We start from the raw sequence: 21,556 nt of genomic DNA, 5'->3' as shown, positions 1-21,556 counted from the left end.
GTCTCCTAAGGTTAAAGCTCCTGTATCATGTATGGCAAGGATTAATTGAAAGTGTTAGTATTTAAGCTTGAAGTGTACATCATAAACCAATGATATTTTGTGTTCTTTTGTTTAAATTTGCCACTTTGAAAGTGTCCTTGCCATTTAAGTCTGGATCATGCTGGACCCCAAAGCAAATGAGGAAAAGAAATAGCATTAGTAATACCTGCTAGTGGGGGCTTGGGGGTGTGTGCGCGTGCACATACACGACCTGGAGTTTTCTGAAATGCTGTTGAGTGTATTACCTCAAGACTCTTTCAAGACATCATGAGATACATAAGACATCTTTTTGGAAAGAGATAAAAGAATTGATTTCTCTGGGTGTGAATAGCTGATGAAAGCAAATGATCACCAAAAATCTTTAAGAAACTTTTTTAAATTTCTTATTAAAAAAGAAAACAATTTTATTGAGATATAATAGACAAAAATCAATCTACATATATTTTAAGTGTGCAGTTTGGTCTATTTTCACAAGTGTATGTAGTGATGAAACCATCAACACAATCAAGATAATGAACATATTCACCATCTACAAAAGTTCATTCATATACCTTCATAATTCCTTCCTCCTGACCTTCTCTGCTCATCCCGCATCTCCCTCCAGGAAACCACTGCTCTGCATTATGTCATATAGATTACATTTTCTAGAATTTTATATAAATAGAACCATATAGCATATACTCTTCTTCTGATCTCTCAGGATAAATATTCTGAAATTCATCTATGTTGCGAGTATAAATATTCTTCCTGTCTATTGCTGATTAGTATTCTATTGAATATATCCATAGTATAACTTTTTTATTCATTTATCTGGTGATAGACTTTTGAGTTATTGACAGTTTGGGGCCTTGCAATAAAGCTGCTATGAACATTTGTGTATAAGTCTTTGTATGTATCTATGCTTCTGTTTCTCTTGGGTAAACGCCTAGGAGCAGAACAGTCGCGTCAAATGGCAGACCTATGTATAGTAATTTTTAAAGATATTTCCAAACTATTTTTTAACATAGTTATACTACTTCATGAAATCCAAATTTTTAATTGTATTAATACTATTTTTTTTTTACTTTTAAAAATCATGCCTTGGTATATTATATGTAAGATGCTTTTGCCTAATTCAAGATCACAAAGAATCACTTCCATAAATTTCACATTTTTTTTAGGTTTTGAATGTATTTTGAGTGATTTTATATTTTCAATGCACTTCTCTCTTATTTCTCTCAGCTGTATTATTTCTAGGTCAGTTTCGATAGATTGATTGATCTCATTATAGATAGCATTTTCCTGCTTCTTTGAACGCAGAGTAGTTTTTGATTGGATTCCAGACATTGTAAATTTTACCTTTCTGATGCTGAATATTCTCCTATTTCTATAAATATTCTTAAGCTTTGTGCTGGTTAACTTAGAAAGAGTTTAACCCTTTCAGAGCTTCTTTTAAATTCCTTAAGTGGGACTGAGTAGTTTTTATTGTAAGATTATTTTTCTCTTTTTTTTAATATATATATTTTTGTTGAAGTATAGCCAGTTTAAAATGTGTCGATTTCTGGTGTATAGCACAATGCCCCAGTCATACATGAACATATGTATATTCATTTTCATATTCTTTTTCGTTATAAGTTACTACAAGATATTGAATCTTGTTCCCTGCATTATACAGCATAAACTTGTTTATCTATTCTATATATATCAGTTAGTATCTGCAAATCTCTAACTCCAGTTTATCTCCTCTCACTCTCCCCACCCCCCGACCCAGTAACCACAAGTTTGTTTTCTGTGTCTGAGAGTCTGTTTCTGTTTTGCAAATAAATTTGTCTTTTTTTTTTTAGATTCCACATATGAGTGATATCATATGGTATTTCTCTTTCTCTTTCTGGCTTACTTCATTTAGAATGACAATCTCCAGGTCCATCCGTATTGCTGCAAATGGCATTATTTTATTATTTTTTATGGATGAGTAGTATTCCATTGTATAAATATACCACAGCTTTTTAATAGCCATCTGACAGTGGACATTTAGGCTGTTTCCATGTCTTAGCTATTGTAAATAGTGCAGCTGTGAACATTGGGGTGCATGTATCCTTTTGAACTAAATTTCCTTCTAGATATATGCCCAGGAGTGGGATTACTGGATCATATGGCAAGTCTATTTTTAGTCTTTTGAGGAATCTCCATAATGTTTTCCACAATGACTGTGCCAAACTACATTCCCACCAATAGTATAGGAGGGTTCCCTTTTCTCCACACCCTCCCCAGCATTTATCATTTGTGGACTTTTGAATAACAGCCATTCTGACTGGTGTGAGGTGATGATCTCATTGTAGTTTTGATTTGCATAAGAATTACTTATTTTTCATTCCTGAGGTAAAATCCTCTCAGTGCCCAGGGTAACAGTAATGAGTTTTTTCAGTCAGGTTGGTTAGGACAAGCACTGTTCCCAGCCCTGAGTAAGCACCATACGCTATTTCCTCTAATCCTTTTTGATGGTTCTTGTCCATCAAACACTTTCCTCACACAGAAATGCTGATCAGTACTTACTTTGCCAAATGCTGTGGGGGGCACTGCAGATGTCTGAAGGTCTCTTTTCGTGTAGTTCCCTTCTTTTTTGATACTCTATCCTGCAAACTCTAGCTGCTTTAGTCTTCTTAGACACCCAGCTCCATCACCTGAACTCGGGAAGGCCACCAGGTTCTGCATGGGTTTCCCTCCATGTACCTCAGCCTAGACGATCTCTCAAGACATTAAACAGGGACAGATTTTAGGGTTCATCTCACTAGCTTTCCATCTTTCTGGGATCAGTGTCCATGATTATGATGTTCAGTATCTCGAAAACTTTGTTTTCAGGTAAGGGGTAAATCCAGCTTTGTTATTCCACTGGGTTGGAAGCAAAAGTTTTGTTGTCTTTGTTTTTGAAATGTGGAGAAATAGTACTTTTATTTCAATGATAGTGTGTTTTAATTTTGCCTAATTGCTTATTTGTTTTAAGATGATATAATGGATTTAGGAGGATGAACATGAATTAGAGTGAAATGTATCCCTGCTCACTTTGACAAAACATTTTAGAGTAACAATACTGCTAGATTTAAAGTTAGAAGTTATTTTATGTAGCCACAGAAATTCAGCATTGTTATGGGTTATTGTGGGAATGGAAAGAAAAGTTCTAGCATGTGTATGATGAGATAAATAAATATAAAGTATTTATAAATGAGATAAATATAAATGGATTTCACGTATTATCAAGAATGAGCATGCTATCAGTTTTTCTTTGATTTTAGTTCATGTTTTTAATCAATGCTTTTAATTTAAGGGTTCAAGTGTATACCTCAATCATCCAGGAATCATCAGCCAGTAAGCAATCTTGAGGTTATAGTAACATAAATATTCAAACCTACTAGCTTCTTAGCTAACATCTGCTAATGGAGAACTCAATCACTGTTCAAATTCCCCTCAGGTTATTTCCCCAAGACACTTTATGGCTCTTTCATGTGCGAAAAAAGATGCCTCTCCCATTCGTTAGCTTTAGATTTTTCATGGAAATGCAATTCTTTAAGGTTTTTGTGGGATACTAAGAGAGAAGGTCTTATTTCCATCAACTTTAGCAAATAATCTTCTTGGGATCCAGAAAGATAGTTTATGAAATTTATGAATCAGATCTTTCTAAAAATGATTGAATTATTTGATCAATAAAAGTCATTTGATTCAAATAATTTTTAATTACATTATAGCCTAATTGACATTAGTGAGGTAGTATCTTAATGCTTTGGTAATATTTGTTCCATTTGCATTGGTAATGGGGAATTGATAGAGACAGATTATTTTACTGAGATTATTCAATAGTAGTACAGATTAGAGTTGGTTCATAAAGTCCTAAGTACATTCTTTGACTACTACTTTATTTACTAACTTGAATACTAAACACTCTGTTTCTTGAAAGTAGTTATCATGTGTAGTGTTTATCTTCCAAGAGAGTGACCATTCCTTCTTTTTCTTCTTTTTTCTCTTTAATCAGTAACTTTTTAAGTTAATTATTTGTATTCCTCTTGAATTGCAGTCAAACATGAAATTAGCCATTTTTACTAATCTTTATATTAGTACATTTTATTTATATTTATTTATTTATATTTATATTTATTTATATGTATTGTATATACATACACACACACACACACATGCATATATATATATATTCTTATATTGGAGCTTTATGGAGATACAATTAGTATACCATCAACTTTACCCAAAGTGTACAATTCAATGATTTTTAGTAAGTTCACAGAATTGTGTAACTCTTACCACAAGTAATTTTACATTTTCATCATCCTAAAGAAATTTTCTATTAGTAGTCACTCCGTATTTCCTCCCAATCTCCTCCCTGGCTCTAGGCAACCACTAATCTGTTTTCTATCTCTATAAATTTGCCCATGGTGGATATTTCGTATGAATGAATTCATATTATTTATGGCCTTCTGTCACTAGCTTCTTAGCATAACATATTCAAGGTTTGTGTTCCAGCATACATCAGCACTTCGTTGCTGAATATTATTCCATCGTGTGCACCTACTTCATGTTACTTATTTATTTGTCAGTTGATGGACATTTGGGTCTTTACATTTTTTTGCTATTATGAATAACTCTGCTATGAAAATTTAAGTGCAAGATTTTGTATAGAAGTATGCTTTTATTTCTCTTGGGTATGTACCTAGGAAAGATATTGCTGGGTCTTACGGTTTCTCATTCATGAACTTGGGTGCTTTATGTGTGTGTATATATATGTATGTGTGTGTGTGTGTGTGTGTGTGTGTGTGTGTATATGTTTGTAATTGTTAGATCTTTCTAATGGATTGACACATAAGGTTACAATTGATATAGGTTGATTTCTGTCTACCATTTCACATTTTATTTTTTCGTTTCGATTGTTTTTAATGAGAAGTCAGTTAATATTTTTTGAGTCCCTTTGTTTGTCAAAAGGTTTTCTCTTCCTGCTTTCAAGATTGATTTTTTTTTCTTTGTCTTTGTTTTTGACATTTGTGTTATAATGTGTTTGGATATAGATCTTTTATTTGCATTTAACCTATTTGAAGTTTACTGAGCTTCTTGTATGTGTAGATTAATGTTTTTCATCAAGTTAAGAAGGTTTAAATCAGTCTTTCCTCAAAAGTCTTTCTACTCCCTTATTCCTTTCCTTCTGATCTTATTACACAAGTTTTGTACTTAATGGTGTCATAAATATCTCTCAGGCTTTGTTAATTTTTCTTTATAATTTTTCTTTCTTTTCTTCAGATTATAAAATCTTCATTGATCTTGTATCTCTTGTAGTTTGTAACTACTGTTGAGTCCTCTACTAAATTTCTCATTCCAGTTATTGCATTTTTCAATTGCAGAACTTTGATTTGGCTCTTGCTTTATAATTTCTATATCTTTATTGATGTTCACAATTACTTTGTTTTACTTCTTGAAGTATGTTATATTTTAGTTCTTTGAACATATTTATAATGAATCCTTTGAAGTCTTTGTCTGTTAAATCTATCATTTGGACCTTCTTCCCAGAAGTTTTTGATGTTTGCTTTCCTTTCCTTTGTAGGAGTTACACTTTGCTGTTATTTTCATGTCTCATTTTTTTTTAAAAATTAGACATTTAGGTAATAAACTGAGCAATTCTGGATACTGATCTCACCTTGCAGCTTATTGTTGTTTGCTTTTTCATAAATTTAGTCACTTGGGTGGACTGTTTACACTGCCTTTGACGTCACTCAGAGGACAAAGTTTTGATATGTGCATGGTCACCCTAGGAAGACAGTAGTTTCTGTAGGGTTCTCTTTGACTGCTTCTTTCCCTAATATCTCTGTTAAGCTCCCCCTCTCTTGTACACTGGTATTATGCACAGCTGTTCTTCTCCACCATTTGTCAGTTGATCGTGCTGTTGTTTTTAACAATGTTCTGTGCATAAATTGTTCTGCAGCCTGATCCAATTAAATTGAGGACACTTTGCTGAAGTATTTTTTTGAGGCTAGTCTTTGAGGTTTTCTTTGATGACAGGAAGTTTCTTCCTAGCTGTTCTTTTCTCTCATAAACTAGCTGGTCTGTGGTCTAGCTTGTTGAATTCATGGGGCTACCCATCTCCTCTTACTTGCTTACTACCAAAATCTTTAATATTTTCAAGAGGTCCCTAGGTTTGGGCTTTCTCACTCTCTGTTCCAAATAGTGCCCTTAGAGAGATCTTCAGAATGCTTTTATTATGGCCTGCCTCTTCCCCTGGGCAAAATATCCATACTGCTTCTCCTGAGCTAGTGGTATGGCCTTCTTTTGAAATAACACTCACTCCTACTTTATAAGCAGGATATGGGGAAGTGGTAGTAGCCTCTGGTCTTTTTGGCTCGCCTGTCTGACTTAAAATCTCTGTTCTGTAAGTGGACTGGGTGAGAACTGTGGAGATCCTTATATTCTTGGCCAGTGAGTTGGGACTGGGTAGAGGAAGATAACCTTAATCTCTCAGCCACACTCACTCGGAATTAAGTCTCTGCAACCAAGAACAAGAGTGAGGGGGAATACAAAATGCTGGCTACCTGCCTCTCCTAAAAAAATAATGTAGCCCTTGATTGGGAGCTGGCAGGGAAAAGGAGCCCCATCTTTTTTGGTCACATTCATCAGGAGTTAAACTCCCCTCCAGCTGAGCTGGAGGTGGGGTAGATGTAGTGAGCAAGACATGAGTCCAGTACCATAGACTCTACCTGGTCTTACTAAGATTTAATAGATTTCTTGAATAATCGTTTCTTCCTTTGCTGTATGCTCTTAGCACAATTTTTAGAGACTTAAATGTGTGCATGTGTGTTACTACATAATTTTCATCAGCTCTGATTGTTTCACTAGACAGAGAGTTTACAGAATTTTTTATTGTGATATTCCCTAGTTGCCCTCTGATTTTTTTATGCTCATATCTTTTCACAATGTTGACTCATAAATTATTTTATTATCTTTATGTATGTTCCTTTATTATTACAAATCATTTGTCTCTCATTTCCTGCTACTTTTTTCATATAGAAATCTATATTTCTCTTCTTGACCACTTTATATTCATAATTTAATTTTTGCCTCTGTAAGAGATGAAACTAGTCATAATTTTTCCTTTCCTTGTAAATCTAGGTAATTTTAAATTATGCTCTTCCTCTTTTTTTATGAATTTTATGTAGAAAGATCATGTATGAATTTAAAATAAAAATTAATAGTTTGGTGTATTTTTAATTTAGTTTTTTTTTAATTTAGGTTTTTTTCCTTAATGATATTGTCAGTCTTATTTCCTCCCCCTTTTTATCTGCAGTTAAATATATCTGAACTCCCATCTCTAAGTTCTTGTGCATGAAACTCTGAACTATTTGGACTGCACTCAGGCTTACTGTGCCTATAGAAAATAGTAAAGGGGTAACTAAAAGACGGCCCAGGGCCAGTACAGATCTGAATTAAACAAAAATTCATAGCAGTCAAGAAGAGTGGGGAAAAGATAGCAAAAGAATAGAACTGCACTAGATAAAAATTATTTACTTACACTTAGTGTGTCTACTCCCCAGTCTTTGCTCATCTAACTCTAACTTTTGTACTCTTCCTAAACAGAAACTGCCCACTTATTCAGAGGATAGTCTAATGACATCTTCAGTTTTTTTCTGGAGAGTGAGGAAAAGAGGATTTAGAAAGAGGTTCAGTACTAAGAAAAGTAATGACAATTGGCTACTGCCCCCAAATGTACACACATTGACGTGGAATGATTCTACTTACTAGAAGGAAAGGAATGCTTTACTTGACTGAATATGACCATTATTTTAATTAATTCAAAGCTGATTTATTAAGCATCTATGATATTCCAGACCCTGTCCTAGATACTGGATATGAAAACTATATGGAAGTATAAAAATTAGGAAAGCTTGGAAAGAAATGAGAGATAAGAGGGGAGAAGATTAATGGAAGAGAAAAAAGATAAAAGTAGTAAAAAAGCAAGAGATAAACAGAATTAAAATTCTAACTTATTTATTTTATAAATACATGAATTATGAACCTTGTGAATACCCTTGTGAATTTATTTTATAAATACATGAATTATGAACCTTGTGAATACCAATAACCTTGTGGGTAATTGGAAGTTAAAAATGATATGTTGCTCAGAAAACAAGATAACCTGTTGAAAAATAATCAACAAAACTGTGGTTGTACATGGTTGAGAGAAACATGGTAACGTATACAGAAAGCTAATTTCTCATCACAAATGTTTTACTGATGCAGATGATTCATCTTCACAATAGATTGATGAGGGGCAGATTGATTTTTCTTACATGTGTTGAGTGCAACAGGATCCCATAAAATAAATTGTCTGATGACTAGAAACTTATATTCTTGTATGTGTTTCAAAGGAGTCACACTTGCCTGCTGCTTATAGAATTTACTCAAATGGATAGTTTTTTGTTTTTTTTTTTTAATTTTCTTTTGGACTTTGCATAATGGATGGGCTTTTAAATTTTTTTTTCTGCCATCCTTTATCATTTTGGGGGCCTACAATAAAACATTTTTTTTCTATAGAATATAAAAGAAATCATTCAATCTTCAATAGAAGAAAGGGCATTATAATCTACACAAATATAGTGACTACCCTGAGGCATCTGGCTTAGAGACAGGTAATTTTTTAAAATATTTTGCAGTCAGTTGATGTAATCCTTTTGATTCAGCCTAAGGAAATGTAGTGCACCAAATATATAGTATTTTCTTAGAAGAGATTGCAAATGAAAGTTGACTTCTCATGTCTAAACTTTTGGTTAATGGCACTGAGGTTCACTTAACGTACTCTCAAGTGAAAAGAGGTATCATAAGGTTTTCCTGACCATTGCCAAATAAAAGGAGCAAAAGAGAACCTATTTTGCTGGCCATTGTACAAGCACATTATGTAATATATGACATGCATATTTTGAAAAATGTAAATAAAAAGAAGAAATATATGTTGAAAGAGTAAAAACAGAATGGAAGCTTAGAGTGGCAATAAAAAGAAAGAAAGACAGATACAGAGAAAGGTGAGTGAAATATGTCTCAACATTCATTCATCTTTGGTTAGATCATCTCTGGCATCAATATATCCGTTGTACCCTTGCTCCTCAAAATATGTCTGTGGACCAGCATCAAACTTTCAGGCTCCACCTACAACTATTGAATCAGAATCTGCATTTTAATAAGGCACAAATGTGATTCATATGCACATTCCTTTTCAAGAAACACTACTCTTGATCACAATGTCACGTAGTAACATGGGAAAGGAGAAAAAAATGAAAACTCTAAAATAAGACAGGATGAAACAAGAATACACATGGAAGCAGCAAATCAACTCTGCAACATAAGGAAAATTTCTATTGTTTCTGTTACAGTGTAATGTGTCAGTTATTTTATAAAGCTAGGAAGCAAAATAGAAATAAATTTTAAGTACAATTTCCTGTTTGAGGAGGATGTCAGCAGAAAATTTGGAGAAAGATACTATGATTGGCTCTTTTCCATGCTTTTTCCTTTTCATCTTATGCCTTTTAGTAAACCTATAAGCTGTCACAGAAACTAATATTAAAAGCAACAAATTATACTTTTGTTTATTTTGTTGAATGATGCTCATTAAAATTTTATGTTATATACAATTGCTGTCAGATTTTATGTGTCCAATTAATATTACATTAAATGGTACTTTTGTAAAAGAAGCAGTTAAAGGAAGCAGATGTGAGTTCTTAAAATGCAGCTATTATTAAACAAATTGGAAGCAATATTTTGGAATAATTTATCATAGATAGTATAACAATTATAAAAGCGGTTTGGTAAGAGATCTAAATTTTCTTATACTGCCACTACTTAGAGCTATGAGCAAGAAAACATTGCTCATTGGACATAGATTTATAAGAAAGGATATAAAATATGAAAATGAGGCAACATTTTGTATATATTTATGAGACATTGAAAAATAAAAGAACTCATTTTTTAATATAGCTGAGATCTATAAATGCATATGTATTATCCTGATACATTTTGACTGAAAGAGGATCATTTTATCTTTTACTCTAATATTTTTTTAACTGAAATTAAATCTCATTTTTGAATGTAAAAATGTTAGAAATTACTTTGGTTAACAAAAAAGATATTTCATAAGACTAATGTTTATGAAAAACCTTGTATCCTGCATGATTAATTTATAGTTAAAAGACAGAGTTGGGAATTTTATGCTCTTTTCTTTCTTCCCAAATGTTAGAAATTTTTCTTACTCACAAAAAGTGCCTAAATTATGTACATTTTTTGTAAAAGTCTTAATTAAATCATTATTTTCCTTATTTGTGAATATGGTCATAAACATACATTTTCAAAACAAGACATGGAACATTTATCTAGTTTTATTCTTTACTAATATTTGTTTTATTTTTAAAACCAGTGACTAGGATAAATCATACTTCTGTGGAAATAAGTAAAATTCAATGAGCCATGCAAATGTCTACCCATCAAATACATAAAATTCAATATTATTTTTAAAGTCAGGTCTTTACATAGAGCATCAAACAATTTATGCATTTTATGCAAAAGAACTCTTTTCTTAAAAATATCATTGTTCATTTGAAATGAAAGTCTAAGAAATCGGAACAGCTTTCTCTGTCAACTACATTCAGCTATACTTAAGATCTTGTTAAAATGACATCTTAACCTTAGCCTATCATTTTAACTTCTAATTCATTAAAATTGCCCTCTTCTTATCAGCTACTTTAGACTTGAGAAATTTCAAATGAAATGAAAATATTATTAAATCTCTTTTCCACCGAGAACAAATAATCCCTAAGTGCACCATTTAACAATGAATCTGACTCATGCACAGTAAGTTCAAATATTGATAAGTGAATTCACATCTGGATGAAAGTATCTTCATTCATACAGAAATGAATTCTTCAGCCAAGTGAAGAGCATTTATCTGAGTATAAATTTCAGTGCAAATATATATGTATATATATTTAAATATATTTAAATACTCTAAAAATTCAGATGACTGTCCTCCTTTACTAAAGATGATGACTTTCTCATCTTAGGTATTCTTTAGCAATTATGTCCACCTCACATTGTTCATATTAAAAGCATACTTTCTTTTAGGCATACCCAGATGGTTGTGAATTTGCCCTTCCCAACTGTACTTGTGGTTCAGAGAATTAAGATTATCTTTAAGTATAACTGAAATCAAATGAAAAGATACTAATACTGTAAAATGGCCTGATTTTTCAAATGAAGTATAAAAAAAAACTTACATGAAAGAAATAAAAGTTCTATGACCTGCCATTTAATTTCTGTGTTTAACTTTTAAAATTTATTTCTGGAGTAGTTTTATTTTTCTTTGCTCAAATTGAAATGGATCAAATGTTAAACTAACAAATATTTGCTTTCCAAAATTGGGTACAGATAGGGAGAAAGCGCTTCTAGTCAGTGTCTCGGGTAAATGAGATCTGTTACATTTTAAAAGAGAATTTCACAGAATTTTTAAATGGATATTTTATTTTCAGATGTAAAATATTTAAAAGAAGAGGATGCAAATCGCAAGACTTTCACAGTCAGCAGCACCCTGGATTTCCGAGTGGACCGCAGCGACGATGGCGTGGCAGTCATCTGTAGGGTGGACCACGAATCTCTCAATGCCACCCCTCAGGTGGCCATGCAGGTGCTAGAAATACACTGTAAGTAAATGCTACTCCTCAACTCTTTATCTTGGCAGCAGATCCCTTCATCTACATTTAAAATCATTTCAGTATTTCCTGAAGTTACAGCAAATGTGCAGCAAAATCTAGAGCAAAATGATGTAAAATTACTCTTACTAGTATTAATCACATTCAACGGAAAGTAGTCTTTGCCAGAGTATCATTCTTGACAAGGAAGAAAAGTAAAGGAGATAGCAAAAGGTTAAAACCCCTAATTATCTCTCAATTGTTGGCTTGATGTATGTGTATGCATTCTAGTTGGTAGGAAGAGCAGTAATTTTGGCAGAATCAGAGAGGTGGGAATCTGATAAAACCTCAAAGAACTTTCTAAACATAACTTTATTATATGAAACGTGGCTTCCCATCTGTTTTTTAAATTAGAATTTTTTTTTTTACTATTCTTAAAAAATATACTAAATCTTTATGAAGACAGGGGCATATCTATTATGCTGTCTTTCTTAACATCGTTATTGTTTACAAGTGTTAAGAACATTAATTGGATGACTCCAGTGAGCACAGGCAGTGCTAAATGCTTTGCTGGTATTATCTCAATTCATGGTATCTCACGTAAGGACATCCGCGTAACAACGTGATCAATAGTTACTACTCTCTTTAGTCATGATTTATGGATAAGAACACTGAAGTTTATAGTGGTTGAGTCACTTGGCCAAGTTCATACAACCAGCAAATGGTAGACTTATAATCATGACACTTGTAGTTAGCAAGGTCCTTGGGATATAGTAGATGATCTAGAAATATCTATCAAAATGAGAATGAGTGGAATTGAAATATGTAAGGTAAAGTTAAAAAGAGTAGAACACAAAGAGTTATAATTCTGAATCATTTTACTTGAATATTTCATATATTAGAGTTTTTTTGGTTTGGCTTTGTTATGTGTGATAATTTATAGTTTCAATTTAGAATGCATATGTGTGATATAAAATTGCATTGAATCTTAAAATTAAGATTAAATTAAGCCTAAGTACTGATCCTCTAATATGCCTCATTGTATTTTGTTTTCATTTATCTATTCAACAAGAATATATCGAGTGCCTGCTATGAAACAGGCATTCTTTTGGGCACTGGGGTTGCAGAAGTGAAGAAAGTAGAACATCATTAACAAAACTAAGTGAGGTGGTCTCCAAGTGTCAAAAGTACCACCACTACCAGTGGCAACAAACTCTATCTAGTTCTCTTACAGCATCCATTCTAGGTAGGTAGGAATGACAGAAAAGCAAAATAAATAAATACAACATATAGCAGGCTAGGTGTTACATTCTATGGAAGAAAAATAGAGAGGTGATAAGAAGTACAATTAGAACGGAAGTCAAGGTTAGGGAATGTATGTGTGTATCAATATGTAACATATAATACATTTATATATAAATATATATTTTATCACATATTATATATTAAATTATATTATTAAATATGATATATAGTATTAATGTATCATAAATATTTTGTAATATATATATTTATACGACTATATGTTATGTATACTTTAATGTTATGTTATGTATACTTTAATACATAGCATATAACAATATATTAAATATAACTATATTTAAATAATTTAATATTTAACTAAATTAATATTTTCAAATGTTTTTATAAAATATGTATAAAAATCAGACGGAAAAGCCAGTACAAAGGCCCTAAAGTCAGAACATGTGTGTTGTTTTTATGTTTCTAGAAACAGCAAGGATACCAGTGAGACCAGGGTACAGTGGAAAGTAAGGGAGTATCATGACAAAAGATCAGAGAAGTACCAGGAAGACCAGACTTTTAAAAAAAAATTTTAATAGAGAAAATATCAACCTGATTATTATTTTAAACTACTGCTCATTATATTTTAATTATTCTTATTTTAGTAGTTATTAATTAAAATAATTAAAACTTGAGAGTATGTTCAATTATATTAGGTTAGTTTATTAATTTTCCTCCTGTTCTCAATGAAGGAAATTTGGAAACAAGCATATTTTAGAGCCCAAACTAAGATTATTTACAAATTTCAGCATTTATTTGCAGTGAGATCTTAGGACAGTTGCTGAAATTGCTTGAGCTTTGATTATAAACTAGAGAATTAATTTCTGCGCAAACTAGACAACTTAAGTCAAGTTTATGGCATTCAGTAACCCTACAATAAATGTCAAATGCCTTCTTTCTTAGTGGGTTCAGGCTGCTGTGACAAAAATACCATAGACTGGGTGGCTTATAAACAACAGAAGTTTGTTTCTCACAGTCCTGGAGGCCTAAAGTTCAAGACCAGGGAGCAGCCACATTCAGTATCTGGTGAGGACCTTTACCCTGGTTCATAGTCAGCCATCTTTTCTCCATGTCTGCACATGGCAGGAAGGCCATTTACAACCACAGAAAGCACAGATGTTAAAGCAGAACTAGATTTGCTATTATAAAGATGCTGTAGTTAATCACGCTAATTTTTGAGGTTTCGCTGAATATCTTGGTCTCTGCTTTCAGACCTGGTCATGGAATAGACTTGCCTTTTCTTATTCTACCCCATAGTCACTGAGTAGCTTTATCGGATTATTGTTTAGATTCTAGAGAATTGCTTATGTTTGTTGAAGCTATTTCAGCCTAGCTGTAAGATGCCAATTGTTAGCTACCAAAGTCATTTTCACTTCCTTGGAAGTCCAGAATGGAACTATTATACATATCGGGCATTTTTAGCTGTTCACCATATTTCATTGAGCATTATTAAGCAAACTTCATGGGGGAAGGCAATTGAATTATTTAATTTTTGCAGAATTTTACATAAAAAATGTTATACTTGATGGCCAATTAAAAATAACAACTCATTCTATGGTGGTTTAATATGTAAATGGCTAGAAGGCAGAGACTAAATCTATTTAAATTATTTTTCATAGCATCTAGCGTACCATCATTCAAATATGTGAAGTTAATTAAAACTAACTGATGATAATGCTGAATGTTCCTTTAGGGATGCAGAATATTCCCCAGGGGTAGAATGAGGACTGGAAAGTAGAGAGGGACAGTTAATAACAGTTGGCATCAAAATTCAAGCAAACTGAGCAAATTGAGTGTGGTCTTCATAGACACCTAAGAATAAGGAAAAAAAGTCTCATGGTTGTTTCCAGACACAGCAGATGGTTTCAGATAAGTTTCACATTTGTATGATGTGAAAAATTTCATGGATGCTAATGGGGGGAAATAGAAAGAAGAATTATAAAAGGGAAAAGATAGCTAGTCTTGAATGTATGGAATATAAATTTAGGATTTCCACTTTGTTTTACAATGTTTCTATTATGATTATTCACCAAGACTGGCCCCAGTAGAGGAACATTTAGTTTTTTGGACCCCCAGAGCAGAAGAGACACAATTGTTTTATGTGGTGACTGACAAGAGCAAGTATATATACCTACAGTAATGGGAAGTTATGACTACACCTGAAATAAAAACCTTGTGTTATTGCAAAAAGGCAAGTTTGATGAGAAATGACCTAAGGGTTAAACACATAGCACCAAGGAGCATAATGAAAACAAATAGTAGGAGGGGTTGCATTTCTAGAGCTAAATGTTTTAACTCTGTAACCCTGTGATACACAATTTAGAAGGACTAAGCCAAAAAAAAGTATCGCAGCAACATTCATTTCTTTATAAAATATTAATCTTAAATTTTAATGACACTATGATGGAAGAAAGTTTCTTTAAACTTGAAATGTAAGAAAATGTACACTTTTCACTGTGAACCACAAATGCTTGCAAATTTCAAATAATAGGTAATAGCATACTTTGCACCTGAGCAGTGGGAAAAGCCAGTCTTTTTTTTTACAGATGGATATTCTAATTCATCTTCTTATTTTTACACAGATCACGTTGAAAACAATAACTTTTGTCTGATTTAATTTTAGAACAGATTGTATGAGTCAAATTTTATTTAGTTCTCAGTAAGAATAGTGTGTCGCCTCTAACAGATAGAACTATGAACAAAACACAGAAAAGAAGAAAATAACTGAACATTCATTTTCTGTGGTGACATTGACAAAATTACATAAAAATCAGCTGTTATTGAAAATGAAAACACAAGAGACAGATTAGTAAAATATTTCAGAATAATGAGTATTATGAGAAATCATTTTAGCATTGTGGCACTGAACTGCTAATATGGATAAATAAGAACCCAAATTTTAAGTCTGTATGTGTATGTGTGTTGTAAGGTACATTATATATAATCATTGAATCATGAAATCTTAAGCTGTCAGTAATATTTGTTTAGTATTTCTACTGTGTGACAGTGCCATGCTTTTCCTATAAAACAAATAATTATTTACACATGCATGTCATCAACTTTTGAAACAATACATGGTTAAATATGTCATAGAAGAGGACCCAACTAAACAAATTCAGTATGAGCACCATATAAGAAAAAGAAAGTAAATGAAAGAGAGGAGGGAGTGAGTGACTCTAGAAGCTGCCATATTGAAATTGTGTGCTTAAATGAGATCAATCAGGTTAATGACTGTAAATAAGAAATGCAATATATACCTTAATAACCAAAAATCTCCTGGACCCATTACTATAATAACATAAGGAATTAAACGGTCAATTTACTGTCTTGATCTTTAGCTTCTTGAGGCTTTTATTTCCATTCTAAGTAACATGCAAATAAATAGTGCAATTAATCCATTTTCTGCTTAATGCCTTATGTTTAAAAAATGTATTTCTAAAGAGATTCCTTTCCTGTTTTGCCCTTTTAAACAGAATTACTTTGTGCTGAGAGGAACTGAATTCTCAACTGTACATATCTGCTACTTTTCTGGGTCATGTGATATACATGATTAGTTCTCCCTTTGGGTCTACTTATTTCAATAAAATAGATTTAAAAAATGAAATTCTGCTTATTGTAGAAGAGAGTCAATACAGATGGGTTTGGAGGCGTCTAATTATTTTGTTTATAACTTCATTTCCACCGTAGACTGACATGGTACAGAAATATTTTCAAATATAGGCAGAGATTCTTTATTAAGTGTAGCTTTGGCATTTGTCTTTTTCCATTGATTGAAAAATAATTATTTCCATCTACTTAGTCCTCCCTACACAAATCTGTACACCTCTTTAGCCCAGGTAAGAGTCTTTTAAATTGTCCTGTGTTAGTTATGTCAACTATGCTTCCACTACTTTTCCATTTGTTATAGAAAGCAGTTGATTAAATGTTTGAGGCTACATAGGTTTGTTGGACAGAAAGGTGAATGTTACAAGTAGCATTTTAAAATAACATGCCGCACACATCTGGTGTTCCATGTGTAAAATGCTGATTTTCTAATTACCTTGTCTGTGACAAATTTTCTATGGTCCAGAGGCATAGACTATAAAAGGAACCAGGAAAGGTGAAATGAAAACTATCTTTAGGTTAAATTTTAAAAATTAAAATAAACTGTTCTTTTGATACACCAAATGTCACATTTGTGCATGAGGGTGCCTTGGAAGTATTTTTAATAGAGCCCAAAATATTTCACAAACCTCATGAAATGTGTACATACTAGAATCATGAAATGATCTATTCCGCATAGCAAAAAGATATTTAACTTCATTAACAAAAGTAGCCTAATGTACAGCCTCTATTTGAGATGCCAATAGGTTTTTCAACTTTTTCAGGGAAGATACACTTATTTATTACCGTTTATCATATTACTCATAGTAATGTATTACCGGCACATTTTTATCATGAGTTAATTCTTTTTTCTTTTATATATGATAGGACTATTTTATTTAGTCCCTGGCAATATCAAATTATTAGAAGTAATTGGATCAACAAATATTTTAAATGATCTAAATGCAAGGATTCAACTGTTACTGTAATGTTTCTATTATTAATAGGTCTAACATTTTTTGTGTTATTAAAGTCCAATGAAGAGGAGTGTATGTTTGTGAATAGATTCTAAATGTTTAAAAACAACAGATTCGTTGATTAAAATAACATAATATAGTCTCAAATGGCTTTTCCTAATCAAACTGATCATAAAATATGTATTTATAAAACTTTTTAGAAATCTTAACATTGTTTTAACCATTCAAATTAACTTCATATAAAGAGAGTCAAAAATAGTCCCTAAATGATGTAATATATATATAGTAGAGATGTTAGTGTATCTTTTGCAGATAATTTTAGGTTATTTTAATAGAGAAAAAAATGAATAAGAAAATGAAACAATTTTGGCAAGTAAAACCTAATATAAACATGTTATTACTAGCTAGTATTTTAAAGTTTCCATTTAATAACCAATTCTTTTTTATAAATCTTTTTGTAAAAGATACTTAAAAACTGATTTTTTTTCAAAGTGACTGCATTTTTAATGTCCCTTATACTTTCAAGACTGTTCTAGTCCTGTTTTTCTGAATGAATTATAACACACACACACACATGAATACAGACACACATTTCTAAGAGAAAAATAGATGATTAGAACACTACTGTAATAGATTGATATATAAACTTTATTAGATTAGCTCTTAATATATCAGCAAAGATTGTCTATACTATTTATAATCTCGGTTCAGTAGACTTTTTTTTTAATCAAAATGCTTTATTTTTTAGAGCAGCTTTCAGTTAACAGAAAAATGAATCAGAAAGTACAGAATTCCCATATACACCATCATCTCACCTCCATCACAATGTCTCCTATTATTAACGTTTTGCATTTTTGTGGCCCTTTTTTTTTTTTTTAACGGCTGATGAGCCAATATTAATAGATTATTATTAACAAAAGTTTATAATTTAGAGTTTGCTCTTTATGCTGTGTACTTCTCACCAATTTATAATGTCAGGTAGCCATAGATATTTTGTTTTTAGTTCTTTTTAGGTTTTAAGTTTTGGGGTTTTTTTTAATGATGTGTAGATGTAATAATAAAGGGGAAGGGATAGCAAAAAACAACTTTATTAGACTCTTTAATAAGAATTTAAATATAGCAAACTTGAATTTCTATTTAATATTTTCTGGGTTTGATGATATATATTCCCAAAATAGGCAACAACTGCCATGCAAGATCCTGGAATATATCCATATTCTAAGTACTGAGTCCAGACTTCAAATATATCTTTAATGTGTCCTCTCTTAACTGCTTCTCTTTCTTCCTGCACTTGATAGTTCATAATTTTTTTTGAAGGGAGTAAAAATACCTTTTTTCTATCATTGCAAAACATTTCATTTTTAGATTTATAAGCACCAATTACATTTTAAAAAATTATAAATGTCTTTATCATGAATTACCTTCAACATGTTTCTGCTTATAAATTATAAATTCTTTTGCACAAAGAAGCACCAAAGATGACAGAATATTGTCATATTTTCTTTTTAGCAAAATCATGTTGCAGAATACTGTGTGATGAAGTCTTTCCTTGTTTCCTTATAAATTGTTCACTTACCAATTTTTGAATTTGCTAAAATTCATCGAGATTAAGTGAAGACTTCTGTTTCACCATTTTCACTAGATTCTTGACTTCTACTATCTTCTCCTTGCATTTATTGTCTGACCTAATAATTTTGAAATACCTTTCTCTGTCAGTGTCCTTCTCTTGCCATTATGAGCAGAAAATGAAGATTCTAAATTTTCAGCTGAGATCATGAGTACTAAACACCCAACAAACAACCAAATGAAACTATGATGATGGTGTTTTTATTTCTAAACTTCTCTTCCACAATCATGAAGGAAAATGCATAACCTGAACAACCCTGTAAGTAAATAGGAATCAGGCAGTGGTGATGATTTATATCACCCTTGTGTAATCCTTCCACATCAGCAACTTACTGTGATGATGGAAATGTTCTATATCTGTCCCAAAATAGTAGCCAATAGCTGGCTAGACGTGGCTGCTCAGCATGTGAAATGTGGGTCTTGTGACTAAGGAACTGCAGTTAAAATTTTATTTAATTTTAATCAATTTGCATTTAAATAGCCACATGTTGTTACTATATTGGTCAGCAACACTGTATAATGTCATCATACTTTCATTGTCATTATGTCATCCCTTTTAACATAGTTGGGGATAATTGATGAGTTAGGAATGAGTTAATAGTGAAGTAATTCATAGAATGCCAAAGTAACAAGATTTGTTACCGGAAATATGATACATATCATATCATAATATATCTTACACTGACAAAATCAAACATATTTGTTGACATTAGGAAAATAAAAACAATTTTTTTTCCATTATAAAAGCTACAAAAAAATGTTCTCATTGTAAAGGAGAAACTTCATGGAGACCATCTGCTCTAACTATGCAGTAATTTTTTTCACTTGACTTTTCTCAATTTAAATATATTTCCAAATATGCCACTAAATTTAAGAATTAGTATTACAATTTTTATTGTTATTGTCATGGTGATTATGATAATTGATGATGATTTTGGCCTTTCACATATTTACCAAAATTATATCTAAGGGGACATTTTAAAGATTAGATCATGTATGAAATAAAAACAAATCTAATAGTTGACTAAATGGCTAACAAACAGGAAATGGAGTATCAACTTCCACACTAAGCTTTATAGTTTTATGCTGTCATTGTATTTGACCTAACCTGTGCATTGTGTATTAATATTGTATGTTTGTTAAATAAACATCAAATGCTTAAGCTATCCCATGACAGATTTATAAAAGCTAAAACAAGTTGATATAAATGTGTTTATTCCATTGTTTATTGTTTCTTTTTGTGTCCCCATGAGGAATCCATTTAATGTTGCTTTTGATAAACTTCATTTAAAAAAGCGTCAAAAACGTAAACAGCTTAAAAATGTTTAAAAACACAGTGAGTTCATATTTTTTGCTTTGTCCTTTAAATGATGATATGGAGCCTTTTTTTTTTCAAAACTAGGCTTTCAAAAGTGTCAAAATGTCTTATCTAGTTTTGAAATTTGACAACTGGCCTTTCTGATGCCTTTTCCTAAGTAATCCATCACAGTGTTGAAACCATCAACTAGTTGAATTTGTTCTATCTCCCTCCCAAGCACAACTAACTCTATCAACAATCTTGAATCAAAACTATGCAGTTTGTATCGTTAAATCAGACCATTAGTTTAGGAGAGTTTCATTCAATAGATTCCAAAATTTTATTTATTTTATTACTTTAACTGTTACAAATTCCTAAATTATATATTTCTTTATTCCCTAAATATTTTCATTATTCTAATAACAGGAATAAAATATTGGAGAAACAATTATATTAAGCTAAAATGAGATACAGAGAAAATGTGCTTAGAGTAATGTACTATGGAGCCCCCAATGATAGAAATTTATGAATTCAAATATAAACAAAAATATCAATGCATTTATTATGTGTATTTTTCCTGCCATCTTTTTCTTTTCCATAAGATCTTCCTTGTGACTTTACTTTATCATAGAGACATAATTTACTTTAAATTGCTTCCTGATCTGATCAGTTTTACATATTGTCAAGTATCTCCTAAAGCCTGCTTTCTGATCCTTACACTAACTTGATCACAAACTTAAGATGACTTCTTACTGCCTCTAGCAAAATGTCCACATTCTTTGGCCTGAAATTCAAGGCTTTGAAAATATAATCGCCTATAATGCTGCTCTCAGCACCCATTTTTAGGTAATGCACCCTACACTTGGAAGTATTTCTAGATGCCTCATATAGTCCACACTCTTCTCTACATCAACCTTTTGTTCAGCTCTTTGCCTCAAGTTCCTTTCTTTTATCCCTCTAGAAAATTCTGCCAGTCTAAATACTATGTATTGTTTGAATTGTTTTAAGTGCGACTTGTTTAGGTAACTTTCTTGGTTTCT

At 31.8% G+C, this 21,556-nt stretch overlaps 1 protein-coding gene across 3 annotated transcripts in view; it reads left to right on the top strand.

Annotated features, from left to right (window-relative positions):
- Positions 1-21,556, top strand: part of CADM2 (cell adhesion molecule 2) — a 945,585-nt gene that overhangs the window by 812,695 nt on the left and 111,334 nt on the right. For all 3 annotated transcript variants that reach the window (XM_010978531.3, XM_031457665.2, XM_031457658.2), the window contains one exon: positions 11,574-11,744. In XM_010978531.3, coding sequence (XP_010976833.1) covers positions 11,574-11,744 — 171 coding nt within the window. The remainder of the gene's footprint in view (positions 1-11,573; positions 11,745-21,556) is intronic.

The sequence above is a fragment of the Camelus dromedarius genome, chromosome 2, assembly GCF_036321535.1.
Source record: "Camelus dromedarius isolate mCamDro1 chromosome 2, mCamDro1.pat, whole genome shotgun sequence".
Lineage (NCBI taxonomy): Eukaryota > Metazoa > Chordata > Mammalia > Artiodactyla > Camelidae > Camelus > Camelus dromedarius.
The sequence above is the reverse complement of the archived record's forward strand: the minus strand, read 5'-3'. Positions and strand labels throughout refer to the sequence as shown.